At 33.2% G+C, this 21,659-nt stretch overlaps 3 protein-coding genes across 3 annotated transcripts; 1 reads left to right on the top strand and 2 right to left on the bottom strand.

Moving 5' to 3' along the window:
• Positions 1-2,039: 2,039 nt before the first annotated feature.
• LOC135132866 (pickpocket protein 28-like) lies at positions 2,040-13,483 on the bottom strand. The gene is made up of 9 exons (XM_064061079.1): positions 13,309-13,483; positions 13,001-13,252; positions 6,985-7,081; positions 3,845-3,987; positions 3,594-3,801; positions 3,266-3,536; positions 2,589-2,648; positions 2,362-2,542; positions 2,040-2,311 (listed from the first exon to the last, which is right to left on the bottom strand). Exons 1-9 carry the CDS (start codon positions 13,431-13,433, stop codon positions 2,092-2,094), a joined length of 1,557 nt encoding a protein of 518 aa, XP_063917149.1. The 5' UTR covers positions 13,434-13,483; the 3' UTR covers positions 2,040-2,091.
• A 1,179-nt stretch (positions 13,484-14,662) lies between these two features.
• LOC135131584 (uncharacterized) lies at positions 14,663-16,282 on the top strand. Its single transcript, XM_064059395.1, has 4 exons — positions 14,663-15,291; positions 15,460-15,663; positions 15,823-15,975; positions 16,028-16,282. Exons 1-4 carry the CDS (start codon positions 15,100-15,102, stop codon positions 16,244-16,246), a joined length of 768 nt encoding a protein of 255 aa, XP_063915465.1. The 5' UTR covers positions 14,663-15,099; the 3' UTR covers positions 16,247-16,282.
• A 535-nt stretch (positions 16,283-16,817) lies between these two features.
• Positions 16,818-18,366, bottom strand: LOC135131586 (putative nuclease HARBI1). Its single transcript, XM_064059396.1, has 4 exons — positions 18,038-18,366; positions 17,484-17,978; positions 17,278-17,425; positions 16,818-17,221 (listed from the first exon to the last, which is right to left on the bottom strand). Exons 2-4 carry the CDS (start codon positions 17,613-17,615, stop codon positions 16,818-16,820), a joined length of 684 nt encoding a protein of 227 aa, XP_063915466.1. The 5' UTR covers positions 17,616-17,978; positions 18,038-18,366.
• Between the last annotated feature and the right edge of the window lie 3,293 nt (positions 18,367-21,659).

Genomic DNA, 21,659 nt, shown 5'->3' on the forward strand with positions numbered 1-21,659 from the left:
TATATGCTTAGATCATATAATACACTCCCCCCAAAAATTATCGCACCACCTCCAGTTCTAGCGAACCGGAATACATGGGGTTACCATATACATAGTAGTGATAAATATATGCAAGACAAGGCCAAAAAATGACAATATTTAAAAAATATACATATTCTGGGCCTGATTTGGAGACTGTCTTAATGTAGGTAGGTACATAAGTTTATTAGCGTTAATTAAATTAATATCGTGTATTTCCACCCCTGGCTTGAATAACGGCTTCCATCCGTCGCTGCATACCTTCGTAAGAGTGCACAATATTGTCTTGAGGAATAGGACCCTTAAGAAGATTTTTTTATATTGCTTCATAAGATGTACGAATTTTTAAGCCATCTAGTAGTTTATACAGGGTATTATTGAAAGGTACGTACAACAAAATTGACAGTTCTGCGCGAAGTCTAAGAAGTCTGAAAAACTTATTTTGTGTTATCAAAATTATAAGGGGAAAATTAACCCTTATCCAACCTTTTTAGACGCTACTGAAGGAAAAATAGGTAAGATTAATTTATTTTAGTTAATCCTAGCAACTAACACAATAAAACTTTTGTCAAGACTAAATGTTGCTATAGAAACAAAAGATGATCTTTTTATCAGAAGCGTACAACAAATTTGGACATAAATTTTAATCATTTTTATCTCTAAAAGGAGAACACTTTTACCTAAACTTTTTTTTACTTTTAGCATCCATACTTCGAGACCAATTGTCGATGTATTTTGTACGTACCTTTCAATAACACGCTGTATATTATTGCATTTACATATTTCATTCGTTGATGACCACCTTTGTTTTTCATGATTAAATAAATTTTTGGCAATTCAATAATTTTTTCCTTCAATTTATTTAATGTTTTGTTACCGAATTTCTGCTACTTTTTTGGTTATTACACACGTGACTCCAAATTTTAAAAAATGCGCGCTTGATTGTGATATAAAATGTTGGCTTTGGCCAGACTCTCTTATTTAGGGTCTCTAGTCATATGAAGCCCCACCCACCTCTATCTCAATTGTGATGAACTTTGTATTTATTGTCAGATGAGTATGTCTGAACTAACTTCGTAGGAAAGATGTTGACAGCTTGACTTTATAAATAATTCACAGTAGATAACAAAAAGAATAGTAAATTATTGGACAGCGATTGTCATGCGTTATGATTAAAACAGAATCTTTGTTTTACATTATAAAATTGTTTTTCTTATAAAGAACTGGAAAGACAGGTTAGAAGAAACATCTGTCAACAGCGATGTGCTGCGCTGGTGCAGTATAAAGATGGAAGTTAAATAAACATATAGATGAAATGCATATAACAAAGATGAAGATGTGGTTCATACTAGAAATAAAGGATACCGTAATTTTTAGATCTTGGCGGGAACTACAGTGACTGTTCTTTCTCAGTCACCCTTTTTTTAGAAAGTGAGCCTGATCAGATTTTCGTCAACCCAGTTTACACGACAAGTAATATCACGATGGTGCGGAAACAATGATTCGATACTTCGGTCATGGGACGTTTTCCATCGACGATCAAGCAAAATCACGGTCACCAACAAAAAAATACATCACCGTTAGTGAAATATCGCTCATCTCCAATTCTTATCTACATTGTACAGGTCCATAGGTTCAGAACGTCAGAAAATACTAAGCACACTCCAACTTTCTGGGACTGTAGAGGCGTTTTTGCCAGTTAACACAACCAGACAAATGAAAGCATGTTTCGTTACCAAAGAATCTCAAACTTAGTATTATATCGTCATTGAGGTTATTTTGAAAACAGTTAGAATATTCACGGCAACAAATAAATTGTGTATATTCATTGTGGCTTCATACAGGTACGAGCACCTCTGTTGCGTTGGCCTCTGTTTTTGGAAATCACAATGGTCGACACTGAAAAGATATTTTGTTCCAGACACCGGTTACTAAGTTGGTGTTATATACTCATATGTGGTTTTGAAGTTGTTACAGCTATATTGTTTTAGTACTTCTTTATTGACTTGATCGATGTCCATACAACCTTTGATTACAACAAATTCTGTGTTACAGCGATATTGATTTAATACTTTATCGACCTGACCAATGTCCAGACAACCTTTGATTACAACAAATTCTAAGTGTCAAAAAGTAAATCATTTCAATTAGTGATATCAGAGAAAATCCTGTAAACAATCCAAGAAGTCCTCCGAAGTTTGCGACGAAATCTGATATTCCATAGAGTTCACGTCTCTCTAACGTTATAATCTCTTCTGATTTTAAATATATAGATAAAACAGACCAGTGTGTCCTAAAATTACACAGTTTTTACTATCCTAGTTAAATATATGTATTTTTTACTCTTCTCCAAAGTCCTCTGAATCTTCCGCATTATAATGCTTGTACACTTTAAAATAATTTCTCCAATAGAAGTCGCTGTGTGAATTTTCAACGTGATACCTTAAGGCAGTACATTGCGGTTTACAATTGCAATAAGTTTTTCCTGATATTTTTGTTCGTATGTCTTTCATTTTTAATTCATCTAAAACTCGAAGATATTATTTCATTATATTAAAAACTTCACCTACTTTCAGCGGTTGTTGTACAATCATAACTACCTGTTCCACAAACAGGAGTTGACTTATTTCCTAAAAAAATAACACAAAGTAGATATAAAAATACATCCATGTTAAACACCTCTAGTTTATAATAAAGGACAGGAAGTAGATACTTTGAGTATATTAAGCTATTTTACAAAGTTCAAAAAACACATAAATTGAGTTATATCATTTTGTGAAAATAAACAAATTTAATAATTACACTCAGGAATATTTCTTTGTTCTAAAGTTGTAGTTTAGTTTCGAAACTTTAGCCACGTGAAAGATTAAATTTGAACATCATAATCCTTTTAAATTTAACGACGTACACACTACATTATATTTTTGCAATTTACAAGCACTACATTTTTTTACCACTCGCGACATTTAAAGCCGCTTTAAATATGAATAGAAACTTGTTCTATCTGGCCATATATTATTTTAATATTATAAATTCTTGTAGTTCTCCGTTTAACGCTCCCTTATGCTGTAACGTACACAGGTCCGACTTTCATCTTCAAATGATGTTTTAATTCCAATTTCGAAGTTAAACTAAACTTCTGTAAGGTGTTATGCAAACAAGGTTTTTTAAATATACCAAATAATTTAAGCATTATATTTATATGTTCAAAAAATGAAGAACGATCAATCAAGCTAAACTAACTTACTTGGCATAAAATACTGTACACATCCACATTTTTCCAAGGTATAATTTGTCAAACATTCAAAAAAACAGTTGGATTCGGTGTATATTTTAAAATATTTCAAAGGCCTTTCATCTATCATGTAACATTTTCGTTTATCTGAATGAAACTTTTGCACTTCCTCAGAAGTAATTATTAATTCAGGATCCACAGCTGCAAGTACAGCTTTATCAAGTGGGACTCTGAAATAATAACTTGATAAATGTGGTACATCCCATGGACTATGTATTAATATCTGAAAATTCGCTTTTATTATTAGCAGAAGATCCCTAGAGTTAATTCAGAATTAAACCCTGTATCCTTGGTGGAAGGCGTTACAAATGTAGTCAGTGTCATTGGAATTGTACTTTAAGTAAATGTCAAAGGAATTGTCCGCACCAGACATTAGTGCACGTCTGGGATAAGTTTCCATTTCTGCTTCTTTACTATAACCCCATCCGGCATCAAAATCATAATCATGAGACTTTTGTCTGACGTTATAGAAGTTTGAGTGGTGTACCCTAAAAATATTTATAGAGGAATGTAACAAAGCTAAATACTTACACATTATCTCTGAATATATGTGATCGGTCTAGCATGTTATAAGAGTAACATATTCCTTGATCGATTAGAACTGGAGTGAAGACGTCTCGAGCCTTAAAATAGGTTTCGTTCATAGTGCAGTCTAGCTCAAAGCTAGGCGCCAACTGAAAAACATATCTTATTATTTACCAACTAGAAATACATATGTTTTCTTGTTATTTTGTTGGCCGTTTCACTTCCCCTGAACAATAAAATTATTTAAAAACTATTACTGTACTAACATAGAACTTTTCTCATCTCTAAAACAGAATTAAACAAGTCCAGATGCTTAAATACTTTAAAAAAGATTATCCTGCTATTATTATCTTTTCTTCTAAATGCAGCGCCTATAGATATCAAAATTAAATTTGGAACTTTCGAAAAATTAGGGAACAAATATTTTATTTAATCAGCGAAAATAAGGAAGTCGCCTTTATTTTTTTAAATATTCGGTACAAACGTTTCTAAAACAGGTAAATATTCTACTAAACCAAAATAACGTTTTTAATCCATATGCATTATTAAATTACAAGCATAGGCACATTTTCTACATTTTTCATAGGATTTTGACATACCGCCATTGAATTTTTGATGAGAATTATCATACAAATTTTGGTCAGTTTTGGGAGTGAGTAGTTTTAAATTACCGTTAATAAACCTAAAATCATAGAATACAGTAAAACAGTATTTGAATTATTCGAAAAGTGTGGATTTCATAGGTTTTTTTGAAATCCCAATTTTTTTTATTGTTTATATTTTTTACTTCCCGAGCGTAAGCAAAGGAAGTATTATAATCGAGTTCGTCGGCCGACTCTCTACTTTTACATTTTCTCGATCTCTCATTACCCCTAGAGGACGAAGAAGTAGGCCTCCCGTTTTCGTCTGTTTATCTGTCTGTCCGTCTGTCCGTCTGACTGTCACGGATTTTTATTAGACAGATAATTTCCGAAAGTACTAGGCCGATTGTAGTCAAATTTATCTTAGGAATATCATGTAGATGGTAAAACGCTAACCAAAATTTGTCTAATCATCCCCACCACTAATGCGATGACGTCACTACACATGTAATTTACAACCCCGAATTGATTTTTTACCCGATACATCCAGATTTTTGGAAAAAAATCAAAATTATAAAACAACATTTTCAAATTTAATTTTGAATCTGCTAACCCGAATGCTTTGAAATGTTGCAGATGTTTTAAGGCTATAAAGAGCATCATAAATCTTTAGTCAAAATATATTTGATTATCCTCTCCAAAAACTTGATGACGTCAGCTCAAAAGTTTGCCGAATAAATCGTATCTAAAATGTACAAAATATGATGAGTCTAGGGTGCTTCAAAAAAATTAATGAATGCGTAAATTTATTTTACTGATTTATTCAGGAACTACAAAACCGAATGCTTTGAAATGTTGAAGGTGTTTTAAAGTTATCATAAGCATGGTAAATTTTTGATCAAAACGTATATGCTCACCCCCCCCCCTCCCCCCCCACCAAAATTTATAACGTCACCCCAAAATTTTGCTGAATAAATCCTGTCTAAAATGCACAAAATATGATGAGACAATACTTGTGATTCATCATTCCATTCATATTTTTTGGATTTGCATATACAGGGTGACTCAAAAAAATTAATGAATGTGGGAGTTTATTTTATTGATTTAATCAAGGACCACAGAACCGAATGCTTTCAAATCTTGGAGATGGTAAATAGTTAGTCAAAATGTATTTGTTCATCTTTCCTAAAAAATGTATAACGTCACCTCAAAATTTCGCTGAATATATCCTATGTTAAATGTGCAAAGTATGATGAGACAATACTTGTGATTTATCACTACATTAAAATTTTTTGGATTTGCTTATACGGTGTGCCACAAAAAATTAAGGACTGAGTCAATTTATTTTATTTATTAAATCATGATTTGCAAAACTGAATACTTTTAAATCTTGTACACGTTTTGAAGTTATTGGAAGCATGGAAACATTTTAATCAAAATGTATCTGTTTATAAACCCCAAAAAATTGATTAAGTGATCTCAAAATTTTGCCGGATAAATCCTTTCGAAAATGTGCAAAATATGGTCAGATTATACTTGTAATTTATCATTCCATTCATATTTTTTAGATTTTCTTATACAAGGTGACTCAAAAAAATTAATGAATCAGTCAAGTTATTATTGATCAAATTACGAACGAGCCATGACTTCCAAAGTGAAAGCGAATTTATTGAAATATCCCGTCACAGAACTCCAATGAGACATAAAGACATGGTTCTGAAAGCGAGGGAAGCACTGTCTAAACTCTTTAGACAAATTTTTAAATTACATGTACGTAATTTTGTAAATGTGTAAAATGTTATGGTTTAGAAGCCCACTATAATCTTGTCTTTATTTTTTCAACAGTAATATACCCAAATAATTGTTATTTTAAAAAAATTGCTATATCTGCAAAAAAAAAAAAAAAATTAAAAATGATTATGTTGGACAGGCCAATCAGAACAATTGTGTGAAACTTTTCATTAAACTTTTTCTTTTGAACAAGTCAGCGAAATAGTTTTTTAAATGTAAAATATTATAGATTTGATGTTAATGGAATGAGGGAAGAATAACCTTTAAAATAGTATATTATTAGCCAAGGTTGCAGAGCCAAGCATTCTAGACCGAGCGCAAATTAGAACCCGAGACGCGCAGCGTCGAGGGCTCTGAAGCGCGAGGTCTACAAGTGGCTTTGCGTGGTTAATATACTATTTTTTTCACTAGTAGAAACCATAAGACAATAAACTGAAAAAATAAACGTTCAATTTTTTGACGCAACATGATTTTGTTTTGATTTCTAATCAAACTTGATCTAAATCTTCAACACAAAGAAAACCGTTTATATTTGTCGCTGAGTTAATGATTTTATCTTCTACCGTCTACCAACTACCATGCGTATACTCAAGTAATGTTTGTAGCACACATTTGTTCATTTTTTAAGAAATAATCACATCAAACTTGCGTACATAACCTCAATTTTTTTTTTTTTGGAACCGGTGGTCGCAAAAGTTGAATTTGCTACCTCTAAATGAGTCGACATTTGCATGCGTCATGCCTGCTAGTGAAAAAAAATTATATTGTACCCACCTCTGTAATGACTTTAAAAAAATCTTCTTCCACTGTTTTGTTTCCCTGTTTCCATGGATCATCACACAACAAACTCAAATAAGTAAAATTGCGTAACCTACGGAAAATAATGTAATTTTAAAACAGTGAAACCAATTTTAATAAACTAAACATTTATTTTATTAGAAGTGGTATTTTAGGTGAGGAATATGGACGGTTAAACGCCGAGTGATAGCGAGGCGAATTAAGTCCAGACACATCACATAAAGTAACTTAAACTCCGAATGAAATAACAATAGTTTACTTTCAAACGATTAATATACTTTTGCAACGTTTATTTTTTGCCTCTGTTCTTCATTAAAAAGTTAATCTGAAATTATGAAGTAGCCTTGCATTGACTTACCATGGTTACTACGGTTGGCAACCACGGTGATTTTCGTATGAAAGTTATTTCTACTCCAACGGTGTATAACACTTACATGTCTCTCAAGCACGCTGTCATAGAAATGACACTAATAATGTCCCATGAGTGATATACAGGGCTTTTATAAATGATTCTAAGGGCGTAGTTGGCCATGGATTTCAAAAATTCTGCTTCGCTGAAATTATGCCCGTGCATGGCCGACTAGTATAAAGATTATGGCCTATCCAAGAGGTACCATACGTGTTGCCATCTATTTATAATTACACTTAATAATTTAGCAAAATTTTAATTTGATTTGACATTATGAGACTTTAAAACATGTAATGGTGGTTTGTTTTGGTATGAATGCCTTTGTCAAAAAGTTTTAATAATTCTTTTGTCGTTTTTGAATTATTAATAGATGGTAGCACGTATGGTACCTCTTGGACAGGCCATAATCTTTATACTAGTCGGCCATGGCCCGTGATTATGCATCATTATGACAGTTCTCACTTGTCATATTAATGTCTAATGTCATTTGTAACCTGTCATTTGAAGTCGTCGTTTTCATTGTTTTAATGTTCTTCAAGTGCGAATTACAGTAATTCTCGTTGATCCAAGCTCAAAACAAAACAGTCATTTTCAGAACTCTTGGCGGTTTCATACGAAAATTTTGTTTTTGTGCTAGGAAGCGACGACTGTGTAAATGGTTTATTCTGTTGAACGTGCTGTTGAACAAGACACTTTCATGGTTATGTCTTATTATCGCAATGGGACTTCGTAAACGAAGCGTGGGTGCATTCTGTAACCGCTTGTAAGCAAGAATATCTGGCCAAATACCGTGATTTAATAATTCAAGAAACATCGTTGAAGGCCCACATTAGAGATGTAGTCAACAGATTTGTTCGAATTGGCAGTATTAACAAAAAGAAATGTAGAAGACTTCATCTGAGGAAATTGTTGATAATTTGAGACGACTTGAATAGAATTGAACAATTGAACAAGATTGACGAAAGGATGTTACAGAACATTTTTGAAATTAAAAAGAGAGTGAACATGTGCCTTGAACAGAATGATGAACATTTTCAACATTTACTGTGTTGTTTAACCGCAACCAATTTGTTTCTTTTTATCGTAATGAATTAGTTTTACATATGAAGCAGTTATACACATGTGTGTGGTCCATGTGTGATCTTTGTTATGCGTCCTTGGGCACTTAGTATGGATCTCCGTACAGTTAAATCTGAGAGGCGGCACGTATACATGACCTACTGCGACCCTATAATCATTTATAGAAAAATAAAAGCAATTTTTTAAGTGATAAATAATCTGTAAGATTTTTTTTTACATTTTTGTTTCTATTATATTAGTCGGTTTCCCTACAACACGTACTTCATTATCGACCAATGGACCAAATTTAATACAGTTTTAAAAAGAAACAATATCCTTAACAAGTTGGTTACATAATTTGAGTTACTCTCAAATTAAAGACATGGGGTAGTGTTATTTTTCTTTCGTCAGGTCATTAATCCATTATCTAAAATTGTGGTTAAAATGAGTGACAAAATATGATAAAAGTATCTACCAGAGAAAAAAAATTAACAATAGTGTCTAAATATTAATTCAAGGAAAATAATACGGACCATTAAATATAATCGTGAGCAATAAGCAAATTGAACAAATAACTCTTCATTGTTGTATTATCAAATGAAAGTTTTGGTTATTAAGTTTTACGTGACTATTAAAAATGTAATCACCACATTTTGCAAACTTATTATACATTTAAAATAAAATAAAAAATAATAATTACAATAGCTGTGTCCTACAAACTTAAAAATTATCCAAATTCATCGACTTCCGTTGTTTTTTGGAGGATAAGAAAAGTACTTATACAGCGCTTGAATGCTGTATTAGATATTTCAGCGATATACAGCATTAGTTCTCTGGAAATCCGCTTTTGAGGCGCTATGTGTATAAAAATACTAGATTAATCATGCTTAACCAAAAAGTAAACCGCTGGTATTTTTATCGCTAGTATACTAGACGCAAACATTTTGTGCGTTTATGGCTTCACACCAATTTAACTCCCATTGTAATTCAATAGGCCGTCACAGGCGGATATCTTAAACCCGCTTACTGATAACCTACCTGAAAAGAACTTTTCTGGTAATACCAGAGGGCAGTACAGTCCCGGCCGTCCCTGACACGTGGCATGGTTTGCATTTGCTAAGTTTTATGAAGGGCCGGTTGTAAGTACTCTAAACGTCAAAGCCATAAACGCACAAAATATTTTGCGTCTAGTTTACCAACTACCGTGTCGTATACTGCACGTCTATCTGGGTTTTTTTAGGAAAAGAAGTACAGCGACACCCTTAACAAATCGTTAGGAAGTTTATCGTTAAGCTAGAAATCTAAAATACCAAGACACTTTTCAGAACCGACGTGCTCTAAAAGCTATACTAACTACAGAAATGCATTGATGGTCTAAAAGGTTTTGCAAAAAAAGTACTAAGTAATACATTTTCCTCAATTTCTCTCAAAAATTTGTGGCAAATTACCATCCAAAACTTCACCTAACTTGACCAAACCTGACCCGGCCTGACCAACTTTGAGGTAAATTTTTTTCTTAAAAATAAATATTTTTTACAAGCTAGACTTCTATGTTGCATTCACAACGTTTCAGAGAATAGATCATGTCAAAACTCAGAACAGGAATTTTAAGCGTTCAAATTTCTTTGAAAATGTTAAAAAACATTAATAAAGTGACAGAAGTTTTTTTGCCTTCAAGTAGGGCTAAGTTGGAAGTCTACTACTAGGCCAGGGCCGATAATTTTTGAGAACAAAAAAATTTAGAACAGGATGATACCCATTGGAAAAGGAAGAAAATATAAAAAAAAACAAAAGGAAAAATAATTTACTGGCGATCTGAGGTCGGAAAGTGGAAGAGGTATTAAGGGTAGAAAACGGTTTATCACGATTTTCGGCAAAACTACAAGTCCTATCGAAAAAAGTTAAATGGCAAAATTCTAGGTAATAAAAGGGTCTACAACTTTTGTATAATTTAGACTTTTTTTATATTACCTCAAAATTTATGCGAAAAATGCAAATAATCGAGTTTTTGGTTTTTTATTTTTATCTCCCACAAAAAAGTTTTTTTTTCACAAAATTTGGTAAAAACTTACCTATGTATGTCCCAAACTTACTGTAATTTTTTTGATTCAAAATAATTATTTTTCCCCCTTATTTTGATTTAATATCGAAAAACCACCCTAATTTTCAATCGAAAATTCTCACGTCAAAATGTTTGCTTTTTTAAACAAATCGGTGTGCTTTTTGTTCGCTGAAATCTCTACTTTCGGATGGTTTAAAAAAAATATACATTGTTATGTAAAATTTTCGCAGGAAATCTAAAACAACGAAAAAACTCGAATTCAATTTTTTTTTTCATTTAAAATTTTGAGCTATTTTTAAAATTTACACTTTAATTACTCGAAAAAAATAAGATTCCATGTTACACTGATAAACTAAAAAATTGAAAATCCATGAAACAAAAGCCTTCTGTTGATGGGAGATTTGTCAATAAGAAAGATGATTTAATTCTTGCCAATTGATTTTCGAAATTTTAATTGATTCAGTGTTATATTGTCATTTTTACATTTATAAATATATTTGATTAATTGTAATCCATTTTTTGCGATATTTTCTTTGTTTGCATGTTTTTTATAAAAAATATTCGCCAAATTTGACAAATTTTTATCGTCTTACTAGCAGACCCAGCAAACGTTGTTTTGCCATATAATTTATTTCTAGTGAATATTTTAGTAGCTAAAGAAAAAATTAAATTACAATAAATAAATAAATTATAATTAAATTAAATTATAAATTATATATAAAAATTTATCGTACGACAATGATTATATTCAACAGCCATCTTGCAACCCTATTGCGTATGTGTGGACGAAAGTAAAGATACTAATATCGTTACTACAAAATGGGGGTTGGTAGTAGAAAGGTGAAAATTTAGGGTTATATGTATTTTTTGAAGCCAAATCTTAAAAAAATAAAAATAAAAAATTTTGTCCGGAAAAAAAAATTGGGTGGGCCACCCTTAACACCTAGGGGTATAAAAAATAGTTTACGACCTATTCTCAGACCTACCGAATATAGAAAGAAAATTTCATAAAAATCAGTCAAACCGTTTCGGAGGAGTTTGGCTACACACACTGTTACACGAGAATTTTATATATTAGAAGACAATGAATTTACGATGTTTTTCTTTCATTTTCCGGCAAATCCAGATGTTGTATCGCAACCAGAAAAACAATACAGAAATGCAACGATATGTTTGAAAGATTCATATTTGAAACTATTGGACGTGTAAAAAAGATCTTTTACATTTCCATAACCTGGTTTGAGAAAATAAGTGTCATAATTATTTGAATTCAATTGATTCAAAAGGACCAAAAGATCAATATCTTGACCCACAACTATGACAGTTGTATTAGTATCTTTGGCAGATCTTAATTATGTCAGCATCAGCATCTTCGTCTGCTTGTTTACAGGAAAATCCTTGTGACTGTAGATTCCAAAAGTCTCTTTTAAATAAGTCAATTCGTCACGGTTCTCTTCAAGTAACTCAGCCTGCACGTGTATTTTTATAAACGATGTTGTTCATTCTTCTGATGGGTTAAAATTTTCCGTAGGCCATTCAGGTATATAAGTTATCTTAAAATAGCAATAAATAGGCACCTATGCATATAATTTAAAAATTATCCTACAACTGTAACAAAATTTTGTAGATGTCTTATAAAGTATTAAGTTTATTAACTTTCTTGGTTGTTAATTATAGTAGTATATTTCGATTTGCAATTTTTTAATTTATCAATGTAACATGGAATTTTACGTTTTTAGAGTAATTAAAGTGTAAATTTTAATAAACACCTCAAAATTTTACATGATTAAAAAAAATCGAATTCGAAAAATCGTTTTTTTAGATTTCCTGTGAAAATTTGCCATAGTAATGGTGTAAAATTTTTTTACACCATCAGAAAGTAGAGATTTCAGCGAACAAAAAGCACACCGATTTTTTAAAAAAGCAAATATTTTGACGTGAGAATTTTCGATTGAAAATTAGGGTGGCTTTTCGATATTAAATCAAAATAAGGGAAAAAAATAAATATTTTGAATAAAAAAAATTACAGTGAGTTTGGGACATAAATAGGTAAGTTTTCACCAAATTTCGTGAAAAAAAAAAAATTGTGGAAGATAAAAGTAAAAAACCAAAACCTCGGTTATTTGCATTTTTCGCATAAATTTTGAGGTTAAGTGTAAATACAAAAGTTGTAGATCTTTTTATTACCTACAACTTTGCTATTTAACTTTTTGCGATAGGACTTTTGCCGGAAATCGTGATAAACCGTTTTCGACCTTTACAAGCTCACCCTTTTCCACTCCCCGACCTCAGATCGGCCGTAAATTATTTTTCCTTTTATTTTTGTTATATTTTCTTCCTTTTCCAATGGGTATCATCCTGTTCTAATTTTTTTTTCACTTTTTACCATTTTCAATCGCTTCGGCACTGGCCTATACATACTTTCTTTGGGCCTAATATTCAGTTATAAGATAAATACTAACTCGGCTAAATTCTCTGTTGCGTCTTTATCCAGTGCTGACAGTTTAAAGTAAAAATCCGTATAATTAAATACATTCGAAGAAAATTTAGCTTCTGGACAAATTGTAATAGCTGGAAATGGGATCTCGTACAGCGGGGTGTCTTCCGAGGCAATATTCACCACTACTGGAGTAATTTGGTATTTCCTTGCAATACCAGAAATCATGTAAACACATCCAGACAAAGAAATTAACAAAATTATACTCCACACAATTCTAAAACAACAAGATCAACACGGTTTAACAAACTATCTTACGTATTAGGTACTTACTTTTCGGTAAGCGATCTTTCCTCCGTCAAATAATGAAGACCATGAATGCTCGTAGAATTATTATATTCTTGTAGATATTTTCTTGCTGTGTGACAAAAATTTCTTTCTTTCAGTACAGTTCCCATCTTATACACGTTTACACATGTGTGTGTAGACTCGTGAATGGCTAGTTATGTTGTCTCGAATCGGTTGGAAAGAACAGTTTGTGGCAATGGAGAAGCTATTTTTGCGGTTGTAATGGATACGCGTCACGCGCGAACGCCAGTAGCAAGGGTAATAGATTTAAGTTTTATTAATATAATTGATCACTAAACATAAACTAGTCAGTTTTATAGTGTAGAAATTCGACGAAATAACGAACTTATGCAGCTTCCTATTTAATACTGATATCCTTGCCAAATGAAAGTTATTTATAAAAAATGTGTTTTAGCGCACAGGGAATATCAGAATGAAGTAAAATTAAATTTATTGCATTAATTAATTCTTTGCCAACTCTGAAATTGTGCGTCGACGTTAAACATTAATTAAATACCTTTGATTAAATAACGGGTGGTCATTTGAAAAATTCATCAAGTTGTCATTGATTTTTTTTTAAGTATGTCTGCGCCGTAGTCTGCACTGAAATTCAAATTTATGATCGATGACAGCGATCCACTACAACTTTTTCAATGCAGTACGTGAAGAGAGTAAATAAGACTTTTTTTTAATTTATTTTGAAAACAGATTTGATATTACAATAAATGTTGAAAATGTTGGCCCTTTGCGTCAATGAATCGTAAAACCCTTCTCTCAAAATTCCTGAAAACATTTTCTAATATAATGAGATTGTTTCTATTAGGAAAATTAAACTTTCTTGTACCTCTTCATAATTCACGTCAACCATTGGTATTTTATTGTCAAGCAAGTTATTTTTGTCCTATATTGCTGATCTTAGCTTCCAGATTACATCGGATCACATATTCTATGCTGATGATTGCAAAATTTATGCCAATCCGTTAACTGATCACAACTCCTTACAATTGGATCTGCACTCTGTGAAAAAATGGTGTCAAAATTGGCTAATCCCATTAAATCTGGATAAATGTGTCTTAATGCACTTAGGAACCAACAATCCTTTACTCACGCTTAACATTGCCAACCAACAGTTAAAAGTTGTTAAATATCACTCTGATCTTGGTATTACCATCACACCTTCCCTATCCTGGTCTCAACATATCGGTGAGATAGTGAAACGAGCTAACAGATCAATTTTCCTGTTCTCCAAGGCTTTTCGCAATCTCGATTTCCAGTCTTTCTGTTATCTGTTTAAATCATATATTCGTCCACTTCTCGAACACGCTGCCGTGATCTGCGGTGGGATTTTGTTTCTCACCGAAGCCGAAGCGAAGCGATAAATATCGGTTGAGACGTCATAGTTTTCGGTGCCTACCGTAAAACGGAATTTTGTTTTTCATATTTATCGCATCGGTGTATTAATTTTTATCGGTTGGTAACCCCCAACCGATAAAATGACATAACCTAACTTTTTCACGTTATGCTAGGCGACGCCAAGCGAAGGCGCCAAAAAGAAGATTGATTGAGCACCAGACGAGTGTGGTGTTCCTTCTTTCAAGTTTTATTTGCGTTGTTTTTGGAAGGTTGAAACCGTGTGCGAGGTAATTGCAGTATTTATTTAACATATCGTGTATATTATAAATAAAACATGATTAACATAAACATTTTTTTATTTAAAGAACAGTTTCAGTTTAATTAAGTTGTAGAAAGATATTTAAACGAATTTCTGATATTTAGATGGAGCCAAAGCGAACTGCAAAGGCTTCACAACAACAGAAGGCAATAATGCTGGAGTTTATGCATGACCATTTGCCTTTTGCCAGGGGTCAATTTTCAGATTCGGCCATGGTATCAAAACTGTGGAGTAATCTAACCATTGAACTAAATGCGGCAGGAGGTGCCATGAAGGATCGAAAACAATGGCAACGGGTTTGTACTCCTATTCCTTAAACAAAATAGACCTTCATTCCTACACTCACTTATGTAAACATGCCTCATTCATCCACTTAAAACTACATTCCCTATTTTCAGTAATACACAAACTATGATACATTTACAAAATCAATTTACCTATAAATTTTTAAATATAAAACTTAGTGTTGGAGTGACTGGAAGTCAGTCGTTAAGTCTAAAGCTGCACAACTGAAGGCAAAACAGCAAAGGACTGGAGGTGCTGGGCCATCAAATGATTCGACTCTCTCTGGTTTAAGTGAAATGGAGTGCCGAATTTTAAGCATCATTGGCCCAGATTATTGTGGTGATGGGAAAACTCCAGAGTTTCCCTCTGTTTCAATAGTAGAAGTAGGTATTTCGTATTTGATGTTCACATGGGTTGTTACCCATAAGGAGTCCTGAAAAAAAAAATGTTTTATACTGATTCACATTCAATTAACTTAATTTTAAGCTTTCATATGCGACATTTCACACACATACAAAATAAAATAACTCACTCATTTTTAGAATATTCCTTCTGTTCTTGTTATAACACCAGTCATACCATCTGGCTCCAAAGCTCCCATTGTTGTACCAACAGCCATACCATCTGGCTCTGAAACTCCTCCTTCTCCTCCACCAATGTCAGGTTCACCAGTGCCTCCTGAAGAAACAGCAATTGTATTGATTTATGCATGCAAAGTTTGACAACAGTAATACCTTTCATTTCTAGAATTCTGTTAACATCTCACCATCCCCATATTTGTCCTTACCTTCACGAAAAAGAAAGCGTCCAAGCCCAGAAACCCTACCTGAAAATCTGCTCAAAGCAGAGAAAGAGGCCAATATTCTTCGTGAACGGCAAGCCATTGCTTTGGAGCGAATAGCTGATGTCAACACCAACATTTTGCAAGCGTTGCGGGAACTAATTGATGTGATGATGTTGCGTTAATTAAGCTTCGTTTTTTTTTGTTTTTTTTTTTCTAACTGTAAACTCACCAATGTCTTGTAGTAGTTTCTCTGATTGCAAATTCATTTCGAATACTTCCTTTACACATTAAAGAAAACGTGGTCTGTGAATACATGTAACCACCAATTAACCAAGTAGGTATAAAATATGAATCCTGAGTAGATCTAAAATACAATTCGGAAAAAGTGCACGTACAAGAATAGAGAAAACAATCACTCACCACTTACGGCCTGCAACCCATTTTACACCTTTGTATTTAGTTAAGTTATCTTCTGCAATGTTTAATCTTAAGAGTCTTTAAACAATAAATATTAAGCTAAGAAAGTTAAAGAGCATATTTTCTGCTGCACACACAATAAGAAACTAAAGCACTTTTAACAACAATGTTGTTGTAGAAGTGAAATTTTTGTTATTTATATCTGCGCGGTTACACGAGCTGGTAGATACCGTGAACCGCTCTCGTAGAGATAATTTAAGACATTTAACAAACAAACAAAAAACAAAGAAAGAATATGTCGTGTTCTGTGCGTAAAACAGGGAGTAGGGGGTAAAACTAACGGAAGTAATTACGTGCAATACGTGCACGATTTTGCGCTGCAGCAGCTCGGTTCTCAGGGGCTTCAATTTGATGGTCGGGGTGGTCGTCATCTTCGTCGGCCTGGTGTTGGTAAATTGCATTTAAAATATCAACCTCCGGAGGCAACGGCAAATCGCGCTCAACCATAATGTTGTGCAGTATCACACAGGCATTGATTATGGTGCCGGCTTTTGGTGGAGAGTACCGTAATGCGCGCTCAGACAGAAGGCATCGAAATCTGGCTTTTAGAATCCCAATGCACTGCTCTATACAAGAACGAGCCCTACGATGCGCATTATTAAATCTCGATTCTGGGGTGTTCTCAGGTGGATGTGGAAAAGGAGTTAGTAAGTAGGGCATGAGAGGATACCCAGAATCACCTGGAAAGGAAAATTATAAATTTACAAGTGATTTAGTGTACTTGTTTATAGATTACCCAAAAGCCAAGAATTTCTGTCACCATCTTCTGTGAGACGCATTTGTAACATGGTGTTAATGTTACTCGTTCGCCAAATAAATGCATCATGAGATGCGCCTCCGTGTGCTGCATTTACTGCATATACTCTGTTGTTGGGACCACAAATCTGAATGAAGTGTAGAAGGTAGTTAGAAAAGGTGAATATAATAAAGGAAAACAGTTACAAGTTGAACATTCTTTGAATGGTATCCCTTGCGGTTGAGGTATTGGTGCTCTCGATCTCTACCTGGATTCAAAATAGCAACGTGCGTGCCATCAACAAACCCAATGACACCTGGCAAGTTAAAACGTTCCATTACTCTATATAGACAAAGTAAAATAGAGAAAAAGTTCTTATAGAAAACATGAGACTTTCATACGTCCGTTTTATGGCAGGGTATTCTTCTTGACTTGGGAAATTAATAAAATGGTTCAGATGGCGCTCAATTACATGGGTTACTTCATTAACAGCAATAGAAATTTGAGATTGCGATAAATTAATGAAGCAGTCCTGTCCCACGCAACGTTGGTAACTTCCACAAGCCAAAAACCTTATTGCTGCCAAAATTCGAATTTGCCTACTGATTCGATGACCTCGTTGGCCTGGCATCATGTGAGGCTCGATCATGTCAATCACCTCACGCATTGTACGTTTATCAAATCGAAATAATTCAATAAATCTGGAAAATTGATGTATCTTGTGTAATACATAAGTATTAACTAAAATTGCTTTTATTACCGTTGATTGGGCAAATCGAAAGGATCATTTGTGATTCTAGCGCGTCTTTTAAGTCTCCGTAAATAATTACGGTCGTCGTTGACGAAATAAGGCAGAAAACGTGCCATTTGAAAAAAAGCGCAAATCTAAATTAAATTCGAAACTGTCAAAAAACAATAATGAAGGTAGCTGCATTATCGGAATATATGTGGCAACACTGCACAAAATATCGGTGCGGTCGAAACGTCAAATCATTTATCGCTTCGGTTGCCCACGAGAAACAAAATACCGATTTCGTCGACGAACGTTAGCAGCCTACGATATTTTAGCGGTGACCGATATTTATCGGTCGAGAAACAAAATTCCACCCCTGGTCACCGATGCTTATAAGAGACAACAAACTAATTGAAACAGTTCAGCGTAGAGCGACAAGAATAATGTTACCATCCATTCGTAATTATTCCTATCAAGAACGACTTAAATTATTACATCTCCCAACGTTGAATCAACGTCGCCTCCGTGGAAATCTGATTTTCGCCTATAAAGCTCTAAATGGTTTCTTTGACCAGAAGACGCAACATCTTTTTGTCTTAAATCAAGATAACCGACTACGTGGACACCCCTTAAAACTGGCTAAAGAAAGGTTCAGGACCAAACAACGTCAATTCTTCTTTACAAATAGAATCTTCGATTCCTGGAACTCATTGCCTTTAGAAGTGATATCTGCTCCCTCTATTAACAGTTTTAAGAACAGATTAGACTCAATACATGAAGTTGGTTTAGACACAGTGTAACCTAAATGTAATTAATTTTGTTCTAACTGTACGTTTGAAGGTAATTGTTATTATTTTTATTTATTATTATTATTTTTTTTTTTTTTAACTTCATTAGTAATTAATTTTGCTTTGTATATTTCATTTTGTAATTTATCTAGATACTTGTATATGATTATTATTTTTCACACGAATTGTATTAGGAGAGCATCACAGGCTTTGCCTCTGCTCCATTCTTATTGCATAATAATAATAATAAATAATAAAGTAGTACTAACTTGCTAATAAAGTTTACCATTAATTATATGTGTGATTTGAAAGCGGATTCTTTTCATTATATAAAACATTGTATAGTAGAAGCTTTTGTTGAAAATAAAGACATTATTATTATTATTATTATGGTCCGTGTCAAAAACTAAGACAAAAATTTTGAATAGTTTTTGAAATCTGACGTGATAAAAAACTAAAAAAGAAAATTTTTAAATTATGAAAATTCAAGTAGTAATTTAAAATCGTCGTGGGTAAAACTCAACAATCTATTTCTTGGTAATACTAAACCACACGACTATACAGCGATTATGTACAGAATAATTCCAACTCGACTGGAATGGATGTGACTACACTCACTCTCTCACTTACTGGACTCGACTCGTAGACTGAGACTGATTCGTCGCCGAAGGTGGCCTCTATTTAAATTCATACATTCCTCTGGATCCTTCGCAAACGCCGCTTCGAAGTTTTTCTGGACCCCGCAATCGAGACTTCCGGCAACCCGCTCCAGCTTGCTTTACGCGAACGCCACCCGACCGCCGTTACCCATCATCCCCGCACATACTTGAAAACCCATAGGCGTCGTACCGGGGCGGTGTATGGGTGTATTTCGTAACAATATTTTGATATTTAAAAACCAAATTTTATTTAATAATATGCGGAATGACATAAATTCGATGATAAACTGTAAAAATCTATTAACTTCTTCTGAAATCCCTAGGTAGGTTTCTGATTAGTGATATCTGAAAAGACCACGGCGAATTCTGGCGTTTAAAGTGCATTGTTTACGGGTTTTCTACGCTAACAACGGACAATAGAAATAACATTTCGTGTATTACTCTTTTATTAATAATTATATATATACAACTAATGCATCTACTGAATAAGACGCTTTAGACGAAAATTATCAAACTAATAACAATTAATTATTATTACACGATCATTCATCTTTTCCTAATAACTACTTCAGACATTTCTTGGAGTGTTATTTCGTCCTTCAATTTAAGGACCTGACCAACGGCCATATATTTTTTTATTGCAGAAAATACGCAAAGAACAAAAGTAAAGGATTTCAAATGTCGAAAGCAATGAAAATCCTGTAAATAATCCTAAAACGCCTCCGAAGCTGGATATTAGATCAGAGATACCATACAGCTCGTTTCTTTCCATTGTTGTAACCTGCTCCTCTTTGAAATAAATATGCAGAAGACTCCAGGCAGTACTAAAATTTAAATGTTTTTATTCATATATCTACCGCAAACCGATTTAATAGGTACCTGTTATTTCCAGTGTCAGCGTATTTCAATGATTTCAGAAACTCTTTCTCATAATAATTATCTTGAGACGTTTCTATACTAAATTTCAAATTTGAACAGGCAGGTTGACAGTCACAATAGCTAGATCCATTTATGTTATATTCCATTTGCGTTTTGATAAAGCTACCTATTTAATTACCAAATTAGAAAAATGTTTACATATATCTTAAGGTGATGCTTACCTTCAGCTTTCTCTAAACAATCCAAAAGAGGATAACCACAAATCGCAGTTGTTTTATTCCCTATTGTTAAAAATTATACAAAATTTTATATTAAAATATATAGCATACTTACTCGGCATAAAATATTCAACACAGCCACATTTGGTCAATGTATGATTAGTTCGACATTCAAGTAAACAGTTAGATTGAGTGTACATTTTAAAATATTTCAGAGGGCGTTCATCATGCATATAGCACTTTCTTTTCCTAGGCCCAAATTTTCTGAGATCTTCAGATGTTTGAACAAGTTCAGCTTCCATTGCAGCTGCTACAACTTTATTGGAAGGCATACGAAAGTAATGTTTTCTAAGGAGAGGTACATCCCAAGGGCTATGGATTAAAACCTATGAATAGAAAATACTAATAATAAATAATACAAATAATAGTGTTTAGAAAACAACAGATTACAATTTTATCTATTAATTACCAAGTTGTGTAGTAAACTAGTTAGACACGATTCTTGAAAATAATTGATTCTAATTACTAATTTTATTAAAATATTTTTGTGTTTTTTTACTTCCCGAACGGAAAATAAGGAAGCATTGTAATAGGGTCCCTTCAGCGAATGGCTGCTTTCATATTTTGTCATAGTCTGGGGGTAGACTATGAAAAATATGTCCTCAGATCTGCTGTCTGCGTGTCTGTCGTCTATCTGTGTCGATTTTATTAGACAGATATCTCCGAAACTACTGGACCGATTGTCGTCACATTGTACGTGTATTTTAGGAATATCGTGTAAATGGCAAAGTGTGTGATGTGATGACGTCAATTCAAAATTTAGCATAGTGAATATCAGTCAAATTTTATTACATAACTTGCTGTTATACTTGATATCACTATATATCGAAATTTCTCAAAAAAAAGCAAAATTATATAACAATGTTTTACAATTCAACTTTCAAATTGCAAAACCAAACGCTCTGGAATTTTGCAAACGTTTGAAGGTTCTCGTAAATATAGTAAACCTTTAATAAAAGTTTATCAGTACATCCTTTCCCAAAAAATTCAAGGCGTCATCTAAAAATTTTGCCGAATAAATCTTATCTAAAATGTGCAAAAAAGA

The sequence above is a fragment of the Zophobas morio genome, unplaced genomic scaffold, assembly GCF_036711695.1.
Source record: "Zophobas morio isolate AGI-343-1 ecotype UQ-CSIRO unplaced genomic scaffold, CSIRO_AGI_Zmor_V1 ptg000021l, whole genome shotgun sequence".
NCBI classification, from domain to species: Eukaryota; Metazoa; Arthropoda; class Insecta; order Coleoptera; family Tenebrionidae; genus Zophobas; species Zophobas morio.